Source organism: Gracilinanus agilis, chromosome 3 (assembly GCF_016433145.1).
Source record: "Gracilinanus agilis isolate LMUSP501 chromosome 3, AgileGrace, whole genome shotgun sequence".
NCBI lineage: Eukaryota > Metazoa > Chordata > Mammalia > Didelphimorphia > Didelphidae > Gracilinanus > Gracilinanus agilis.
The window spans coordinates 449848467-449863480 of record NC_058132.1 but is presented as its reverse complement, the minus strand read 5'-3'; the positions used below and the strand labels follow the sequence as shown (position 1 = coordinate 449863480).

Sequence of the window (15014 nt, the reverse complement as noted above, 5' to 3'; positions counted from 1 at the left end):
TGTATGCAACAGAAAGTCACAATTTTCCACATATTATACCTTGAAAACTTTAAAAGATTCTCATTTAAACTAGTTTGAAACTTAAACATTGGCAAAGAATTGTATAAATACATTGCTTTCAGTATTTATTTGCATATCAATATTAACTGGAGGATTCTCTTTGTTTAATGTAATGTAATAATAATCCAATCAAAATTCCACTAACAAATAAATGAGCACCTGAATTAAGGGATCACTACCTAAAAATGTAGACCTCTACTACTGCTGGTAAATCCAAGTAAGGAAACTTTCCCTTCCAAAGCAGAAGACTAAACTATAATTTTAGAGAGGTTCTAGGGCTTAGAGAAATGAGGTGACAGGTATGAGTCATACACCCCATGTGTCAGAAGCAAAAATTGAACATAGGTCTTTCTAACACCTAAGGCCACTCTATTTACTACACTATGCTGCATGTACTAAATGTTATTTTAAAATAACAAAAGCTTCACTGAGCATATCTCATCAGAATGCTCATCAAATATCTGAATGTGCCTTTATATTGTATCACTAAAAATATCATTTTATCATATATATTTTTAAAAATTAAATATTCAAGTAAAATGACCTACCTCTGGATAAGTATTTAATCTGGGGACTGGCTCCTGAAGAATACTTCCAAACTTCGCTCCTTTCTCAGGTGATAAGGTTTTGGTAGTTTGCAAATACTGATGATAGGCACTCTTGAAAGATGAATGCAATTTAGTACTGAGGTCAGATTTTTGCAGAAAAGGACCTGATGCATGGTGAAGTAAAGCCCTGTCTTGCCACAGGGCAGTTTGCTGATTAGAGGTAGTGGCTTCATTTGAAAGAAAAAGTGGCATTTTGGAAGATCTAGTTCCTTCTTGGTCCTCTCCTTCATAAATTAGAGTTGAAGAATCTGGAAGCTGAAAAGTAATATGTTCTCTCTTTCCAGTTTTCAGAATATTCTCTTTATGTTGCAGTCCCTCCTCATCCTCATCCACCATTTCTTCCTCTTCTGTCTCAAGTTTTTCTCCGTCATCAAAATTCATCCTTAAACGCTCTGACACTGATTGAAGAAGTGACAACACAGAAGAAGGTTGACCAGAACCATCTCTTGACTTTGCACTAGATCCACGGTGACCTGGTGAGACTTCATTAGATAGAATATCATCCTGAGGGCTGTCATCTTCATAAATAGGAGACAAGGCTAAAGGGTAGACTTTGTATCTTTTTGCCTCTACTGATAAGAACATTTCAGAATTGTCACTATCAAACATTTCACTGGATTTACTCTCCTTTTCAAAATGATGCACGAGGTCAGTTCTACTTTCAGACCTTTCACATACCAAAACAGGCTGTAGACTGTTGGTGGACTCATCAGGAAACCGCAGGGAGTGTGCTCCCTCTTCTTCAGCAGATAAATACTGAGCCTCATCTTGAAGGGGTTCTTCGTACAAAATGGTGAAAGAAGGATTACTTTGTTCATCTTGTGGTATAAAAGCTAAACGTGGCTGTTCATTGGCAAAGTCATAACCTAGATTTCTTTCTTTCCCATACACTGCAGTCATATATAGATTCTTTTCTGTCCTTAGTTTGGAATCTTCAGGTAGAAAATCTGGTGTCATAAAACCAATATTTACTTTACAATCCTTACTTAATGTAGGTAATTCATATTCCTCAAAATGTGACTTAGTGTTGTCACCTGGTGCCACATTTTTCGTTATTTCTATAGGTCTCATTTCAATTTTTCCCAAATTCCCTTCGGTATTCATTTGGTATATTTTTCCCACTTCAAATATAGCAGGTATCACTTTACTTTCCCTAATATTCCCTTCAACAATCTTTTGGCTTTTTTTTTCTGTTCCTAAGATATTGGTTATTGCCAAGTCAGCTTGTGTAATATTCATATCATCTTTACATGTTTTTTCTATTTTTAACTTGGGGGATGTCACTGAAGCTTTTTCAAAATTCCCTTCGATACCTTTTTGAAATGCCTTTTCCATTTCTAGCATGACAGGTGTCATTTCATCACTGTTCCCTTTATATGGTTTTCCCATTTTGAAATTGTCAGGTGTTCCTTCAAAATTTATAAGATTTGATCCACTTCTTTTATATGATTTTCCCATTTCTAAGATTGAAGGCATCAGCTCAATTTTTCCTGCATTTAATTCAGCATGCATTGTGTATGCTTTTCCCATTTCTAACAACGAGGGCATCAGCTCACTTTTCCCTACATTTAATTCAGAACTATTCTTGAATACAGTTCCCATTTCTAAAATGGAAGGTTCCATTTCAATTTTGCCTAAGTTTAATTCAGCATCTTTTCTGTAAACTTTTCCCATATCTAACATGGCTGTGGGCAGTGGTTTATTACTATGTCCTGGTAGGCATTTTTCATTAATACATACAACACTATCAGAAAAACTGCCTTTGGATGTACTAGGTAGATGGGTATAAACTTCATCATTAATGAAAGGGGTCCATTTGAGATTTAAAACAAATGTTCCAGTATCTTCTGTCTGAGTTTTGTGGTTACCCATACATTCTAATTGAGATGGTACCCTTTCCCCTATACTTTCTTCTTTGTTACAGGTTAATGGCAGACCGTTGTCATCTAAATCTTTATGAGATGTGTTCTCTGATAGTAAAACACCTGGTTCTGGCAACTCTGCACTATCAAATTGCCCCAATCCATTTCCAGCACATGAGGTTTTGGGGTACAGCACTATTTCTGTTCCTTTAGCTGAATTTGTGTTGTTATCGAAATTAATTTTAGCCAAAAGGCTTTCTGATTCTTTGTTTTCACTAACTTTAGTTATGCTTTGGCATTCTGGTTCCTCCAAGGCCGAGAATTCTTTATCCACATAAAGTGGTATAATATCACTGCTCAGAATCTTTGAGGCATTTGCCTTTTCAGTATCTCTGGTATGGCTCCTAGACTTAGTTTTTCTGTAATGATCATTTATCACAATTTGTTGGGCACGTTGAATAACCTCACTGACCAATTCCTTTGCTTTGATTATTAAAAAATCAGACACATCCATTTTATCAATATCAATAAGGAGATTCCTCTCACCAACAGTAGTTAAAACACAGGCTTTTTCTTCTCTTTTGTCTTCTGCCACATTTTCAACACTGTACTCATCCAAATGGTCTGGTAGCTGAATCAATGCCTTCACTTTTTCTTCAGATGTTTTTATTCCAGGGGCCTCTTCTTTCAGGGCAACTGCATTACACTCCGCGTAGTTAACCCCTATTTCCAGAGACTTTAGTTCTTGCCTGTCAGAGCTCAAACTTACACCAACCAACTTATCAGCCTTTTTAAGTAAACCACTGTTGGAGTCCAGAGATTTGTCATGTGCTCTTTTCCTGGTTTCTGTGTCCTCAGCTGAGGCTTCAGAACACTGTTGGCTTGAGCTGTTAACTGACACTGTGGCACTAGCAACGGTCTGAGCATCAGCTTCTATGGCATTTTTCAGCACAGCAGCAGTTAGATAATTAAGCCCTAGCTTTCCCGTATGAATCTTAGGTACATCTCTGCCATATCTATGGCACGTCATTTTTGTCACTGCCTGGTTAGCTTTTTCAAATTCCCAAGGGCTGTTAGCAGATATCATCATAACTAAGGATGTATCTTCACATGTGAGATCTGGAGCAGCTTTCAAAATTTCAAAATTATCATTGGGTTTAGATGAATTCATATCCATGGTAGCTTCTTCAGGCTTACCGATGGAAGATGAAATACTCTTAGAACTGTCACCTAATAAATTATTTTTTTCATAATGCCTTTCAAATGAGGCTGTTTCTTCTGACCTAAGCATAGAGGAAACCTCAAGAGAACTTTTGGCTTTTAATTTAGAAGAGGTTTTTGCCATAAACTGTAAGGTACTGTCTTCTTGTTGTGATTTAGGCAACATATTAGAGGAGTTGAGCCCTATTCCAGATTTATCAGAAATTATTTTAGTGTCACCAATGTCTCCAGGTTCATGAGAAACAAGAGAAATTGCGTCCTCATTATCATATGTCACTGACCCGATGACTTTACTGTCATGGCTACAAAGGAAATCCTCTACCATACCACTCTCAAAAACAAGTGGGGTTTCATTTGGGGATCTATGATAACTTTGTGGCATTGTCATAAGGTGTGTATCTTTAAATTTTAAGTCAGATGGAGAAATCTCAGCTTGGTAAATTTCTTCAGTGTCAAAATTATGGAGGACTAGGTTAATTTCCTTAGGTTTGGTAGAATGAACAATTTTATCCTGTTCATGTTCTGTACAAGGCCTCATATTCTTTAAAATTGGAGCTTCCCACTTTCCGAAGATGCCACTTTCAGAATCAAAGGTAAGAGTGGAATCATAAGAATCAGTCTTTTCACATTCAAGGATGGGAGATGTTTTTTCATTGTTAACATCTGAAGAGCTAATTAAGACTTTAACCAACTCAGGATTCTCAGATTCAAAGGAAGATATGGAAATATGATTTCTATTAAATACTTCAACTTTCAGTTCAGGTATTATGTTGTTTTGTATACAATCTGCCTTTTCTGACTCCTTAACAGGTTGTAGAGAGGGATGATCATTTTGAATTATTACAATACCTTGAGATACTTTATCTGATGACCCAGAATCAAAGCTCTGATTTTTTGTTATAACAATATAATCAGTGTCTTTTGGTAAAGATCCAACCATTTCATTTTTTGCACATAATGTGTTATCCGGGGATGAGAGTCCACCAGTGGAGATTTCTTTTGCCTTTGTCCTTTCTTTAACTTGCATATTTATCTGTAAGTCCTGAATAACTGGTCTGTTTTCTTCATTCATGTGCTGAAAATACTCTCCTCTTTGCTCTGATGCTCTACCATTCTTCAAAAAGTTGTTCTCTAAAGTGATTTTTGGATTCACACACCTCTGAAAAGCAGGATTTCTAGGGTCTTTGGTATCATTTTCTATTAACACTGATCCTATTATATTGTCTATTTTATAAACAGGTACACAATTTAAAGGATGTTTATAACAGGACTCAACTATAGAACTTGAGCTACTTTCAGTAGATGATGAGGGCCCGCTTCTCTTACATTCTTTATAATTACTATTATTTAAAATCACATGTTTTAAAGAGCTTTTGAGTAGATCTGCCTCGTAGTTGATAGGTGAATTTGGAGAGAGAACAGCCTCAGACTCACTTTCATTTCCAGTTTGAGTACTTGTACTAGAATCAGAAGTTTCATCTGCTTTTTGTGCAGAAGTTGAAGTCTCTAATTTGGTCTGTTTTCTTATAATTTTCAAAATTTGTCTGGGACCTCGGTAAGTTGAATATGTAGTTGAAGGTATCTCAGGTTCACATTCTACGTTTCTATAATAAGAAGTTTCAGAACATCAGGAAAGTTAATTAATACATCATATTAATATCATAAGTTGTGATGAAAGTTTCACCTTCAGTCAAAACACAACACATTCAAAACCCAACAACAATGCGGATATATATCTATGTAGCAATACAATTCAATAAGCATTTGTTAAATACCCATTATTATTCTAAGCTCTAAAGGCACAAGATAAAAATTGAAAAATCCCTTTCCTTGAGATGCTTATGTATGTTCTCATTTAATTTAATTAATAAAAATAGCTAACATCTATATAGCACCTACTACGTGCTAAGTGCCTTACAAATATCTCATTTTTTCTTCACAACACCAAGAGTAAGGTGCTATTATCTCCATTTTATAGATGAGAAAACTGAGGCAAATAGAGGTTAACTGTCCTGCTCAGAGTCACACAGCTAGTATATGTCCAAGGTTGGATTTAAACTCAAGTCCTCCTGATTCTAGGCCCATGATGACAAACCTATGGCACACATGCCATCTCTGTGGGCACACACAGGTCCCTGGCTTGGCTGGCTGGGAGGGCTGGCTCCACCCCCAAACACAGGGAGTGGGGCATTCTAGTCTTTCTCCCCTGTTGCAGGGCCTAGGGCATGCTCCCCTCCACTCCACCCCACAACCCAGGCTCCTACGGGTTCTGGGAGCAGAGCAGTGGTGGCAGCCACTCCCCTCAGATTGGTAATAGATTCTCTACACCTATCACCCTGCAAAAGGTACAAAGTCCTTTGTGGACCCTTACTGGGGGAATAGAACTGGTACCAATCCTGCTTTTGTAAGCAAAGAATTCATTGGGTTCAGGTGCTCCTGACTGCACAGAACCTAATTAAAATGGAGGGATGGAACCAGCTAACACATTCCCTCCACCCCCACCGTTATAAAACTAGAAGGGCAGAATACATGGACTCCTGTCTCTCACATTAAACCATTTATCCCCCCAGAAATAGGTTGGGGTCTTCTCCTGGGTTTTTAACTATGCATACCCAGCTACTTGGGCAGATAATTCCCTAACTCAATTAGCAGTGCTAAAGCAAATCCCTCAAAAAGAAGAAAATCTCTGGCCTTTGCCTGGTCTTCCTGACTCAAAGGCCTACCAAATGCCTGAGGCTTCCAGGAAATTTGCATCCACTCCAGTTCTAGTGGCAGCCTTTCACTTTGAATATCCCAGGCCCAGCCCAGTGGGATGATGCTCATTCAGAATGGATGGATCCCTGACCCTTTTCCTTTTAATATGACTCATGCACTGTGTAGAAATTGCACTGGTTTGGAACCCTATCACCTCCAGAAAGGGAATGATGATGTGTTCCTCTGATTGTGAATAATTGTACATACTGGTAATGTAACATCAGAGGCCATACCCCTGTGTGTAGTCAGGGGGCAGGGCACGAAGTTGGTAGGGGTGGGCAGGCACTGACACATAGTCTGGGGTTGAGGCATGGCACAAGATCCCTAAAGAGTTAAAAAAGGTTTCCCATCACTGCTCTAGGGCAAGTGTCCTCTATCCATTGCAAGCTAACTACCTATTATTCTTCTTCTTTCTTTAGAGATGGTATATAAAAGGATTAGAAAGGTTTCAATGATTTATATAACATCACAAAGCAGAGACAGATAAAGTAGGAATCTGAATTTCAATCTTCTGACTATAAATGCAGTGTTCTTTTCATTGCAACATAGCTGTTTCCCATTTTATGCTATTTTGAAAACTGCTAATTGTTTTTAAAGGCTAAATTTAAGCAATAGCACTGAAGTTAAAGCTGGATGGAGCTAATGTGTAAAAGTGATAGTTTTTGATGAATTAATAATATTAGAACTTCAGAGGGATCATTTAATCTTTTAGGGACATTTAAAAATATTTTTTTCATAAAATATTTATATTACACATTAAAAATACAATGAACAAGGAAACTTCCGGTTAAGATGGCAGCAGATTAAGGAGCAGCTGCTTGATCTCTCCTTACCGAAGCATACAAGACTCCTCAAAGGGACATAAAAACGAATCCAGACGAACGAAGGGACGCCACATCAGGGTGCAGCATTGAAGGTACGCGGAATCGGGGCATTTCCACGCTATGGGGTGAAACAGCTCTCACTAAAACGTGAGAGAAAGGAGCCTCCTCGACACCCCCCACACCACGCGCAGCTCCAAGGCCAGCCCACAAGAGTTAAAGCAGATATGGGGCACCCATTAAGTCACTGGCAGCTCCAGGGCTTGTTCCTGAGAGCAGCAAGACTTAGGACCCCAAGAGGCTAAAGAACGCGCACGGACTTTCCTAAGCATCTGAGTGGGTGAAGCCATTGCTCTAGGCGTGGACAAGGATCTTAAGCTCAGGTTTGGACATCGAGTGGGGACACTGTGCAGATGGGAGCACGGCTGTAGAAGCAGCCCGAGACTGCTGAAAAAGCCTTGGGCAGAGGGGCAGACCAGGGATGACCAGGAGGCTCGACCCCGAGAACAACGAGACCTGAGACCTCAGGAACCTAGAAAGCACAGACAGACCCCGAGTATGAGGACAAAGCTGAGAAGGCGCTGGACTAACAACAATGGCAAGCCAAAATCGAGAACCCCAGAAGAAAAAGATTATCAAGAAGAACTCTGTAACACTCGACAACTTTTACACAGAGAAAATCCAGACAACAGAGGAGAACAAACAAGAAATCATATCCAAAACTTCCCAAAATAATGAAAACTGCTCACAAGCTATTGAAGACTTCAAATCTGAGATGATGAAAAAGATGGAAGAGATCTGGCAAGAAAATAACAGTTTAAAAGGCAGAATTTCACAATTGGAAAGTAAGGCTCAGAAATCAAATGAACTGATAAGCAAATTGAACACCAGAAATGAGCAGATTGAAAAGGAAAATCAAAATATTATAGCCGAAAACCAGTCCCTAAAGGCTAGAATTGAGCAATTAGAAGCCAATGATCTCTCAAGACAGCAAGAACAAATAAAACAAAGTCAAAAGACTGATAAAATAGAAGGAAACATGAAATATCTCAATGAGAAAGTGACAAACCAAGAAAACAAGTCTAGAAGAGACAATATGAGAATCATTGGTCTTCCAGAAAAAGCAGAAATTAATAGAAACTTGGACTCCATACTAAAAGAAATTATTCAGCAAAATTGCCCTGAAGTTCTACAACAAGAGGGTAATATGGACATTGAAAGGATCCATAGATCACCCTCTATACTAGACCCAAAAAGGACAACACCCAGGAATATAATAGCCAAATTCAAGAGCTTCCAAGTAAAAGAAAAAATCTTACAAGAAGCCAGAAAGAGGCAATTCAAATATCAAAAAGCAACAATCATTATCACACAACATCTGGCAGCCTCCACACTAAAAGACCACAAGGCTTGGAATATGATATTCAGAAAGGCAAGAGAAATGGGTCTACAACCAAGGATTATCTACCCATCAAAACTAACTATATATTTCCAGGGGAAAGTATGGGCAGTATTTGCACAGAAAAGACCAGCACTAAATGGAAAGTTCGATATCCAACCACAAAAACCAAGAGAAACATGAAAAGGTAAATAAGAAGCAGAGGGGAAAGAAAGAAAACTCTGTTTTTAAATTTGCCTCTTTAAGGTCTTCAATAAGATCTAATTATTTGTATTCCTGTATGGAGAAATGTTATGTGTAATTCTATGTAGTGAACTCTATTCACTATTATAGTATCCACTATTATAGTAATTAGAAGAATTATTCATAGGGAGAGGTTGGAGTACTAAATGTTCTATAAGGGGGTGGGTGGGAAAGAGGGGGGTGAATAGTAGAGGACACCAAGAGAAACTTGAATGAATAAGAAAAATAGGATATTCTCTTACACACAAAGAGGGCATGGGAAGGGGAAGGGATGAATAGTATTATAAGAAGGAGAGGAAGAGAGCATTAAGAGGTAATATTTAAACCTTACTCTCAGTGTAATCAACCCGGAGAGGGAACAGTAGCTACATTATCCATTGGGATATAAAACTCTATCTAAGCCTACTGAGAAAGTCAGAAGGGATAAACCAAGGGGAGCAGGGGAGTGGGGAGGTTAAAAATGGGAGGGGAGAAGAAGGGGGAGGGAATTCATTAGGCCTTTAAAAATAAAAAGAGGGGAATAACAAGGGAGGGAGTAGAAAGGGAAGTAAATCAAGGGAGGGGACAAGGGTTACTGGCTCAAAGCAAACCACTGGTTTAAAAGAAAATAGTGTAAGAAGAAGGGGTGGGTCCAGGGGAGGATACAAAAATGTCAGTGAATGCACAACTGATAATTATAACTCTGAATGTGAATGGGATGAACTCTCTCATAAAACGGAAGCAAATAGCAGAGTGGATTAGAAACCAAAATCCTACCATATGTTGTCTACAAGAAACACATATGAGGCGGGTAGACATACACAAGTTTAAGGTTAAGAGCTTGAGCAAAATCTTTTGGGCATCAAATGAGAAAAAGAAGGCAGGAGTGGCTATTATGATTTCTAACAAAGCCAAAGTAAAAATAGATATGATTTAAAAAGACAGGGAAGGTCATTACATCCTGATTAAAGGCAGTATAGATAATGAGGAAATAACATTGCTCAATATGTATGCACCAAGTGCATTCAAATTCATAAAGGAGAAACTGGCAGAGCTCAAGAAGGAAATAGATAGTAAAACCATAATAGTGGGAGATCTAAATACTCCTCTTTCAGATCTAGATAAATCAAACAAAAAAATAAATAAGAGAGAGGTAAGAGAGGTGAATGAAGTCCTAGAAAAATTAATTTAATTGATATGTGGAGAAAAATAAATAGGGACAAAAAGGAATACACCTTCTTTTCAGCTGCACATGGTACATTCACAAAGATTGACCATGTAATAGGGCATAGAAACATTGCAAAGAAATGCAAAAGAGCAGATATAATAAATGTAATATTCTCAGATCATAATGCAATAAAAATAATAATTAGTAAGGGCACCTGGACAGGCAAATCAAAAACCAATTAGAAATTAAACAATATGATTCACCAAAACCAATTAGTCAAAGAAGAAATCATAGAAACAATAAGCAATTTCATTGAAGAGAATGACAATGATGCGACATCCTACCAAATTCTGTGGGATGCATCCAAGGCAGTACTCGGGGGGGAAATTTATACCCTTGAATGCATATATTAACAAATTAAGGAGGGCAGAGATTAATGAATTGGGCATGCAACTCAAAAAACTAGAAAGTGAGCAAATTAAAAACCCCCGGATGAAAACTAAATTAGAAATACTAAACATTAAGGGAGAAATTAATAAAATCAAAAAGTAAAAGAACTATTGAATTAATAAATAAGACTAGAAGCTGATATTTTGAAAAAACAGATAAAATAGACAAAGTACTGGTCAATCTAATAAAAAAAAGTAAAGAAGAAAACCAAATTGACAGTATCAAAGATGAAAAGGGAGACCTCATCTCTAATGAAGGGGAAATTAAGGCAATCATTAAAAACTATTTTGCCCAATTATATGGCAACAAATATAACAATTTAGGAGATATGGATGAATATTTACAAAAATATAAATTGCCTAGATTAACAGCAGAAGAAATAGAATACCTAAATAATCCCATATCAGAAAGAGAAATTGAACAAGCCATCAAAGAACTCCCTAAGAAAAAATCACCAGGACCTGATGGAATCACAAGTCAATTCTATCCGACATTCAAAGAGCAACTAATCCCAATACTATACAAACTATTTGATATAATAAGCAAAGGAGTCCTACCAAATTCCTTTTATGACACAAATATGGTACTGATTCCAAAGCCAGGGAGATCAAAAACAGAGAAAGAAAACTATAGACCAATCTCACTAATGAACATAGATGCAAAAATCTTAAATAGAATACTAGGCAAAGAGACTCCAGCAAGTAATCAAGAAGATCATCCACCATGATCAGGTGGGATTTATACCAGGAATGCAAGGATGGTTCAATATTAGGAAAACCATCCACATAATTGACCATATCAACAGTCTAACAAACAAAAATCACATGATTATATCAATAGATACTGAAAAGCCTTTGACAAAATACAGCATCTATTCCTATTGAAAACACTGAAAAGTATAGGAATAGAAGGACCTTTCTTAAAAATAATAAACAGTATATACCTAAAACCATCAACAAGCATCATATGCAATGGGGATAAATTAGAAGCATTTCTAATAAGATCAGGAGTGAAACAAGGATGCCCATTATCACCTCTACTATTCAACATAGTACTAGAAACACTATCAGTAGCAATTAAAGAAAAAGAAATTGAAGGTATCAAAATAGGCAATAAGGAGACTAAGCTATCACTCTTTGCAGATGATATGATGGTATACTTAAAAAATCCTAGAGAATTAACTAACAAGATTGTAGAAATAATCAACAACTTTAGCAAAGTTGCAGGATACAAAATAAATGCACATAAATCATCAGCATTTCTATATATTTCCAACACATTAGAGCAGCAAGAGGTAGAAAGAGAAACACCATTTAAAATCAACCTAGACAATATAAAATACTTGGGAATCTATCTACCAAAACAAACAGAGCTATTATATGAAAACAACTACAAAACATTTTCCAAAAAAATAAAACTGGATCTCAACAATTGGAAAACCATTGATTGCTCGTGGGTAGGACGAGCTAACATAATAAAAATGAACATTCTACCCAAATTAATTTACCTATTTAGTGCCATACCTATCAAATTACCAAAAAACTTCTTTACTCAACTAGGAAAAACTATAACAAATATCATTTGGAATAACAAAAGATCAAGAATATCAAGGGAAATAATGAAGAAAAATGTGAAGGAAGGGGGCCTAGAAGTACCAGATATTAAACTATACTATAAAGCAGCAGTCATCAAAACAATATGGTATTGGCTAAGAGACAGAAGGGAGGATCAGTGGAATAGACTTGGGGTAAATGACATCAGCAAGGCAGTGTATGATAAACCCAAAGAACCCAAGTTTTGGGACATGAATCCACTATTTGAGAAAAACTGCTGGGAAATTTGGAAAATAATATGGGAGAGATTAGGTTTAGATTAGCATCTCACACACTACACCAAGATAAATTCAGAATGGGTGAATGACTTGAATATAAAGAGGGAAACTATAAATAAGTTAAGTGAACACAGAATAGTATACTTGTCAGATCTCTGGGAAAGGAAAGATTTTAAAATCAAGCAAGAGTAAGAGAAAATTACAAAATGTAAATTAAATGGTTTTGATTATATTAAACTAAAAAGCTTTTGTACAAACAAAAACAATGTAGTCAAAATCAGAATGGAAACAACAAATTGGGAAAAAATCTTTATAACAAAAAACTCTGACAGGGGTCTAATTACTCAAATATACAAGGAGTTAAATCAATTGTATAAAAAAGCAAGCCATTCCCCAATTGATAAATGGGCAAGAGACATGAATAGACAATTTTCAGGTAAAGAAATCAAAAGTATCAATAAGCACATGAGAAAGTGTTCTAAATCTCTAATAATTAGAGAAATGCAAATCAAAACAATTCTGAGGTACCAACTCACACCTAGCAGACTGGCTAAAATGAAAGAAGGGGAGAGTAATGAATGCTGGAGGGGATGTGGCAAAATTGGGACATTAATGCATTGCTGGTGGAATTGTGAACTGATACAACCATTCTGGATGGCAATTTGGAACTATGCTCAAAGGGCTATAAAAGAATGCTTGCCCTTTGATCCAGCCATACCATTGCTGGGTTTGTACCACAAAGAGATAATAAACAGACTTGTACGAAAATATTTATAGCTGCGCTTTTTGTGGTGGCAAAGAACTGGAAAATGAGGGGATGTCCTTCAATTGGGGAATGGCTGAACAAACTGTGGTATATGCTGGTGATGGAATACTATTGTGCTCAAAGGAATAATAAATAGAGGAGTTCCATGTGAACTGGAATGACCTCCAGGAACTGATGCAGAGTGAAAGAAGCAGAGCCAGAAGAACATTGTACACAGAGACTGATATACTGTGGTAAAATCGAATGTAATGGACGTCTGTACTAGCAGTGATGCAGTGACCCAGGACAATTCTGAGGGATTTATGGAAAAGAACGCTACCCACATTCAGAGGAAGAACTGCAGGAGAGGAAACATAAAAGATAAACAACTGCTTGAACGCATGGATTTAGGTGGACATGATTGGGGATGTAGACTTGAAACTACCACACCAATGCAACTAACAACAATTTGGAAATAGGCCCTGAACAACGACACATGTTACAACCAGTGGAAATGTGCGTCTGCCATGGGTGAGGGGAGAGCTGGGGGTGAAGAGGAAAGTAGGAGCATGAATCATGTAACCATCTTAAAAATGAATATTAATAAACAATTAAAAAATTTAAAAAAATGTACACTGAACTATAATTTTAAAAAACAAGCCCATTATATAGCTGAAAAAGACTTGGACTGAAGGCCAGAAAGAATATAGATTCTAATATCCTTTTAGACACTTATTAATGTCATTTCTCTGAGCTCAGTTGTTATGAAACTTAAAAAATAGAGATGATACTGATATTATCTACCTCACAGGGTAGCTGTTAGGCACAAATGAGATCTGAGATGTAAAAATGTAAGAAATCTTTAAAGTACTTGTTATTGTCATTAGGACATCTAGTTTGACCATTATCTGTGAAATCTTCGTTGAAAAAATTGATTTGTTTCTCTGTGCCTCAGGTTCTTCATTTGAAAAATAAAAGGGTTGTACAAGTGGATCTCTTTTTATAACAACATTCTCCCCCAATTTCGAACTGCAAAACTTAGTAGCCTAGTATTTTTAAGGACCAAATTTTGAGCTATATATCGTGCAGATATAAAGGAAATTAACTTACTAATTATAGTTAAATTTTTTCGTACTCACCTGGAGATTCTCCAAATCTACAAGGATGGTGTTTCTGGAAGTGCTCTGAGGGGATAATCCACCTGTATATCACTGTAAATCCCCATTTCTATCTTTGGACTGTTTGGTTTTGTGTGTTTGTATATACAAACACGCATGTATTTTCAATAGAAATAATTATTATTAAAGGTTGTTAAGGTATCAAACTTGACTTTCTCCACTCACCTACCCTCAAATGAAATGAAAAACTCAGAACAACCAACAGCACTTACCCGAAGGATCACAAAGATATATAGGCTTGTTATTTTCAACATCAATACAAGTATAGATGCCATGGTACTCTGAGCTCCTCATACCACATTTGGAATCACATGGGCAGTTCAAGACACTTTATTTTTAGAGTAAAATTGGGAAAGTGAAAGAATTCAAAAGGAAGGTAACTAGGATATTGAAAAGTCTTGAAAGTATATTCTGCAACAAAATGTTTAATAAAAACTAAAGGGAAATGTAGGTGAAAGGGTAAGGATATGTGTTCAGCTTGAAATAAAAAGTAGAGAAGGGAAGAGAGAAAAATTGGCTTGAAATATCTGAAGTTCTCATATGAGAGACAATCTTGCTTTTTTTGCTCCATAATCCAGAAATATAAATAGTGAAAGTTAGAGAAGAAGATTTTAGATCCATAAGAAGGAAAAACTTTAAAAAATAATTATATATTTCCATGGTAAAGTAGGAGCCTTCAATTTGGAATCAAAGGA

General features: G+C 36.7%; 1 protein-coding gene across 1 annotated transcript in view; it reads right to left on the bottom strand.

Moving 5' to 3' along the window:
* CRYBG3 (crystallin beta-gamma domain containing 3) overlaps positions 1–15014 on the bottom strand; it is a 146319-nt gene that overhangs the window by 66023 nt on the left and 65282 nt on the right. The window contains exon 4 of the mRNA XM_044669258.1: positions 609–5355. Coding sequence (XP_044525193.1) covers positions 609–5355 — 4747 coding nt within the window. The remainder of the gene's footprint in view (positions 1–608; positions 5356–15014) is intronic.